The sequence below is a fragment of the Takifugu flavidus genome, chromosome 20 (genome assembly GCF_003711565.1).
Source record: "Takifugu flavidus isolate HTHZ2018 chromosome 20, ASM371156v2, whole genome shotgun sequence".
In the NCBI taxonomy this organism is placed as follows: Eukaryota; Metazoa; Chordata; class Actinopteri; order Tetraodontiformes; family Tetraodontidae; genus Takifugu; species Takifugu flavidus.
The window spans coordinates 8,415,413-8,421,476 of record NC_079539.1 but is presented as its reverse complement, the minus strand read 5'-3'; the positions used below and the strand labels follow the sequence as shown (position 1 = coordinate 8,421,476).

General features: G+C 44.1%; 1 protein-coding gene across 1 annotated transcript; it reads right to left on the bottom strand.

The window, feature by feature from the left end:
* Positions 1–1,393: 1,393 nt before the first annotated feature.
* On the bottom strand, positions 1,394–5,661 carry cfap53 (cilia and flagella associated protein 53). The gene is made up of 8 exons (XM_057019148.1): positions 5,501–5,661; positions 5,010–5,239; positions 4,695–4,871; positions 4,164–4,467; positions 3,597–3,815; positions 2,479–2,695; positions 2,141–2,243; positions 1,394–2,020 (listed from the first exon to the last, which is right to left on the bottom strand). The coding sequence occupies exons 1-8, from the start codon at positions 5,603–5,605 to the stop codon at positions 1,816–1,818; spliced, it is 1,560 nt and encodes a 519-aa protein (XP_056875128.1). The 5' UTR covers positions 5,606–5,661; the 3' UTR covers positions 1,394–1,815.
* Between the last annotated feature and the right edge of the window lie 403 nt (positions 5,662–6,064).

The following is a 6,064-nucleotide window of genomic DNA, read 5'->3' as shown; positions in this document are numbered from 1 at the left end:
AAGCTTGAAAGGCTTGATCATTCAGTCACCAAAACAAAGGGAGAAGAGCAAAAGGCATTGTCATATCTTGAGTACGAATAATTATAGATAGCAACAGCCGTGACATATATTACATCATCTCCTCATATAACTAAATAGCAAATCTGTAGAATCCTAAAAACAGCATCTGACTCTCTTTGCTAACATGTTTTGCAGGTTAGCCTACATTTACTTTTTTTTAAAAATCATAATCATGGTAATTGTCAGTTTATGAGAAGTGGTGGCCTGAAAGCAACAAAAATGAACTTGAGGTTGCTGGTTTGTATTCCCAGACTGGCTTCATTTAAACCCCAAAATGCTCTGCAGGTGCAGCACAATGGCTGCTTACTGCTCCTTAGAGATGGGTCAATGCTGAGGAGTAACTACATACATCCCAAAAATATTAGAAATCAGTGTCAATAGTTCTACAGGTGTGTGGGCCTACAGCAACACCAAAGGCTTATGGGTAATTCCTTTACTAAGAGTTTTATTGGCTCTTAAATGTTAATATGTTGCTTGTCTTATAATGGACCTGATTGGTAATAATTCAACAGTAATATTTTGAATTATTGTCATGTGGCTGTATTGAAGGGTTAAATAGAAGAGTTAAATGTACTTTGTGCTCGTTTTACAATCAGTTGCTCCGCCCTGTCGGTATCCATGTGTGATGTAATAGCGTGATGTCATAAATCACATCTTGGGCAACATTTTTCCAAACGCGTTGGAGACGTTCAGGCTTGTGTTTCAAAGTGTCTGGAGGGGCGGTGGGGGGGCTGATTAATGTGATGACGTCTGTTAAATAATAACAGTTTGCGTTTTAAAAAAAAAAATCAGTACAGCTTTTTAAATAAAATTCACAGTAGACTGATTATTTCCAGGAGCAACTTTTGAAAACATCTGCTTAAAGGAACACAGGTTAAATGATTTATACCATTTATAACAGTAGTATTGTGTATGAATAGTTACTAGGATTAAGTAGTGAGTACATCTTGTTTTGCTTTCTTTCACAATGTAATACTTGGAGTTTCAGCAACACGGTCCAACTCCCTCAGGTTTATCCAACCAGCTTTGTGGCACCAAGTCTCAAAATTAGGGCTTACGTGTGTAATGTGATACCTTTACAACAGTGTTAATGCAAATAATATTCCCATTTTTATATAAGTTCTATTTTTGACCAGAAAATACCTTCAAGTTCTGTGTGTTATTTATATACCTTTTATTCAAGTCTTGTTGGAAGGAAAGCTGGTTGAGAGGCAGATTATGGACTGTGATTCTGTTTCGAGAATCAAGGTGCTTGAATACAGAGGTCTGAGTTGATTTACGGGATCTCGGTGAGCTACCGGTCAGAACGCATTAACCATTAATTAAGAGGAGCCAATGGGTGATGAGGTTTATTGACAACCTAGTAGTACATTACAACAGTTGTAACGCAAGGTAGGTAATATAATGGGGGGGTTATGATCAAAGCCCCTCTTCCTCCTTGGAACATCAAGGGTCAAGATCTCTCAGAACCTTTGATTGTAATGTGGATGTTCGCCCAGACGGCGATTCTAAGAGTTGCCTTTCTACCAGCAGGTGGTGCTATTGGACCTTAGCCTGCATCTGTTGCATTTTTTCGAAATGTAAGTTAATAGAGATTGTGATTTTAAAAAATAAAATAAACTGAAGGAAAGACATTTTGCGCGAGCAGTATTTACTTTATTTAGAATTACTTCATCATGTACTGACATGTGGGGGTTTGGCCACTGCATTAAGCTTCACTGAAATGGATAATGGAAACAACATTGGATCCTTCGCTTATCTGAATGGATGCCTGCTGTAGCTGGGTTTCAACTCAGGTCTGGACAGAAGCTCATCCGTCCTCTGTCTGTACAGCTCCTCCTCCATCTGCCTCTGTCGATGCTCCCTCTCAGTCTGAGCTCTTTCCTCACTGCGAAGCTGCTTCTGCAGCTCGATCTGAGCGCAAAGGTCAGCCTGATATGCTGCACTGATCTGCCTCTGACTGCAGGGACAGACACCAACAATGAGTTCAGGGTCCCCAGGGAAGAATTCACGGGTCAAAATAGATGATTAATGTTTGAGATTACAGAGAGGATGCGGGATGCAACTCGAGTTGGCATACCATCTTTTCTTCTCCTCATCTTCCAGCTTCATTTCTGCCATCAGTCTGTCCAGTTCATCCTTCTCTCTCATCAACTCAGCCTGCTTTTCCATGTTCAAGCCCACTGCAACACAAACAGGAATTCATCCGAAAAAAAAAACATTTACTTCTTCACTGAAAGGTCTACTCCTTAATTTGGAAAATGATAAAGGATACTTCCGGTATTCAGTGGCTTTTTCAGAGCCGATTCTCCTTTTTTAGGTATTACATATTTTTCAGGTGGTTTGTAGAACCTAAATTTTGTGTCGTATTGTGCCATGAAATAAAAAGCAAAGTGATTCATTTTTCCGTTTCCTCACGTTTGTGCTGAATCTGCAGGCTTCTGGTCTCCATCACTTCCTCCATCAGTCGGTTCCTCGCCTCACGCTCTGCCCGTCTCTGCTGGTCTCGCTGGCCCCAGACCTCCTTCAGCACCTCTTCCATCAGCTGCTCGATCTCCTCCTCCTCCTTCTTTCGTTTCTCCAGCTGATTGGTGAAGTAGTTCAAGTATCTTTGCTGGTCCTCCGCCAGCTCAGCCTGAATACACACAAACAGGACAACACGGCCATTGTTCTCAACCCGAAAAGGGTGGTTTGCCCTCTCCCGGTTGGTGGAGAAGTCCTGCCTCATGTGGAGGTGTTCAGGTATCTCGGGGAAGAATGCAGCGTGAGATTGACAGGTGGAATAGTGAAGCTTCTGCAGTTATGTGCAAGGCGAGGCTCTCCATTTATCGGCTCCACTAATACTCTCACCAATGGACATGAACTTTGGATAACGACCGAAAGGACAAGATTGTGGGTACAAGCCGCCGAAATGAGTTTCCTCCGCAGGGTGGCTGAACGCTCCCTAAGAGAGGATGAGAAGCTCAGTCACTCCGGAGGAGCTCCTAGTAGAGTCGCTGCTCCTTTGCGTTGAAAGGAGTCAGCTGCAGTGGCTCCACTGGACGCCTCCCTTGGGAGGTGTTCCAGGCATGTCCCACCAGGAGGAGACCCCGAGGCAGACCCAGGATATGCTGGAGAGACTATGTCTCTCGGCTGGCCTGGGAGCGCCTCGGAATACACCCCGAAGAGCTGGAGGAAGTGTCTGGGGAGAGGGAAGTCTGGGCATCTCTCTGCCCCCACAACCCGGTTCCGGATAAAGAGGGAGAAGATGAGATGAGGACAACAAGCAGTTTTTCAGGTCCTCTCTCATGCTATGTTCTGATATACGGGTATGCAGCGTTCTTCTGGCCTTTCTTATACAGGCGGTCCACCACCCCACCAGTTTTTAAAATATTCCCTATTGCAGGATCATCCTACTTTCAGGATAAATAAATAAATGTCACGTGTTTTCATATATAAAGATAATTACTCCTCCTTTCACAGCTTGCTGCAGTGTCAATGTTCTCCGCGTCTTTCGCTGTGACTTGACATTAGCAATCGGTGCATTGGATCATTACCTTCCGCTGAGCAGCTTCCTGTTTCCCATCGGCGTGCTGCGTGAACACCTGCTTCAAGATGCCCATGTCCTCCTGCAGCTCCTCCTTCTGCTCCCGGGCCAGGCGCCTCATCTTGTGGCGAAGGCAGCGATCCAGCTCCTGCCGCCTGGCCTGCTGATCCTCCAGCTTCTGCTGCTTCTCCCGCCGCTGCTGCAGCTGCTCCATCTCCAGCTGCTGCTTCTGAACGCCACACCGGAGAGACCGTCAGGTCAAACGGACATGGTTATTTGGATTAATATGCCTCTCACATATCCACTGTCATCCTCATGCTTGCCTCACTTCCTTTTCAGAGCTTGATTGGTGACATTAATTGATGATTCTGGAAATAAATTCAGTGGAAATAAATAAAATCACTCAGAAACAAAGGGATCAGTGGAATTCTAGTTGTGTGAGCTGAGATGCACACATTGGTCCACTGGTGACCCCCACCCCTGCTCAACCCATCTAGATGATCACCAGATTGGGGATCCTGCTGAGTGGATGTGTGAGAGGTGCTTCATTTCAAGTGCAACAGAATAAAGAGCAAACCCGGAGCCTGGAATGTTCCTCCTTCAGTTCCTTGAGTTCTCGTCGCTGTTGCTCCGCCGCTTCCATCTGACTCGTAAGCACGGCCTGCTGCTCCATGTCTCTCTGACGCTGTTCTCGCACCCTCCGCGCCTCCCGCTCATCTTTGGCTCGCACGTCGGCCTCCCACATTTCCTGAAACATCTTGTCCTCCTGCTGCTCCGCCCGCAGCAGCTCCTGCCGCAGCTTCACCAGGGCCCTTTGTTCAGCGTGCAGCTCCTGCTCCAGGCGCCGACTCTCGGCTGTCCGCAGTTCTTCACAGCGCTGCCTGAAAACGGCTGCATGCGTGACTTCAATCACGTCGATACATTCTCAGCAAACTTCACTAAACATCAGATCCTCAATGACATTCAATAGAATAAACCACTAAATAAAAACTTGATCCATTATAAGGTGTCACCCAAAGCCTGGACTGCTTAGGTTCTCCATATAAAGAGCAGAAGTTTGCATATGTTTGGAAACTCCAAACTACTTTTGGAGTTTGCGTTCATTTACCTGAAGAGCTGCTCATTTTTTTCTGCGAGCGTTCGCTTTCGCTCTTCCTCTCTCTTTCCTCGGAGCGCTTTGACTTGCTCTCTCATCCACGCTTGTCTCTCTGCTGTGGCCTCCTTGTGCTTCTCCTCCATCTCCCGTAGGAGCTGCTCTTCTTCCTCCTGCAGCAGGGCGTGCAGCCTGAAGAGGCATGCAAGAGCAGATGTGTGGAGACTTAGAATAGAGTCAGCAAATGTGTCAGCAAGTTGTTAAAAGCAGAGCATGGATTATAAAAGAAAGTATCTTAAAAGTGTAAATACATATAAATGCACTTCAGACCTCGTCCTCCTCTCTTCAGCTTGGGACCTCTGCTTTTTCAGACACTTTTGTATTTGTCGCTCAATATCTTGTCTCTGGAAGTGACTCTCTGTAGTCTTCAGCCATGAATTCTTAATGCCACAGTTCTGCTGTTCCTTTGCAAATTCCTGCACTTTTGTCCGGGCTGCTTCCTGCCTTAGTCTCTCCTGCATCTGATAGTCCGCAGGCCTCGCTGACCAGGTCTTTGCTCTCTGTTTCACAAAGAAATTACAACAATGAAAATGTTGCTCTATTATTATTATTATTATTATTATTATTATTATTATTAGTAGTAGTAGTAGTAGTAGTAGTAGTAGTAGTAGTAGTAGTAGTAGTAGTAAAATGCTTTCAAATAGAAGAGTCTTCTGTAGCACTGGCACATAGAAATTCACAGAACAAAATTATAAAATATTGGATTTTAAACATGTAAAAGTTGAATTACTAAATTACTGAAGCAACGCTTGCACACTCACCAGAGCGACGGAATGAGGCGTCGGCCCAGTGATCTCCCGACATCGCGCCTGACCCTTAGTCAACATATTTATAATTTCCTGTGAAAGTCTGCTTAGTTGCTTCATGTAATGCAACAGAGGTCGAATTTCCACCGAGTCGTTGCAGTGGAGACGTGAGCGTTCGGTTGCCATGGCAGCGTAGTTTATAAACATTGTTGGTACAACAGCGCCTTCTACTGGCAGAGATGCGATTTGCACATATCTGTTCTAAACATCAACGATACATAATGATTAAACACAAAAAACTGCGATACAGCTTTATTAAAAAAGATTTTACACATAAGACCGTAATTCTGTTTTATTTACATTTTATGAACGTATTCGTGTGAAATCCAGCCAACAATAGGTTAAAAATTAAAATGACCGAAATTCTCACTTATATTAGACCATGTATGCTGCATCAGTATAAAATAAATCAAGAAACAGAATATATTTATATTTACAAATATGCATTTCAAAGTGCAAACTCTGAGCCTGAAAGAGAAAATGTTCATGCTCTCATCTTGTTATTTAGCATTCCTTTAG

Bases quoted from the DNA above. Each gene is read 5' to 3' on its own strand.
- cfap53 (XM_057019148.1), bottom strand. From the start codon at position 5,605: ATGAAGCAACTAAGCAGACTTTCACAGGAAATTATAAATATGTTGACT. The intron at 5,240-5,500 runs GTGAGTGTGCAA...TTTGTGAAACAG, and splicing joins CGCCTCATTCCGTCGCTCTG to AGAGCAAAGACCTGGTCAGC. The intron at 2,244-2,478 runs GTGAGGAAACGG...TTTGTGTTGCAG, and splicing joins CCTGCAGATTCAGCACAAAC to TGGGCTTGAACATGGAAAAG.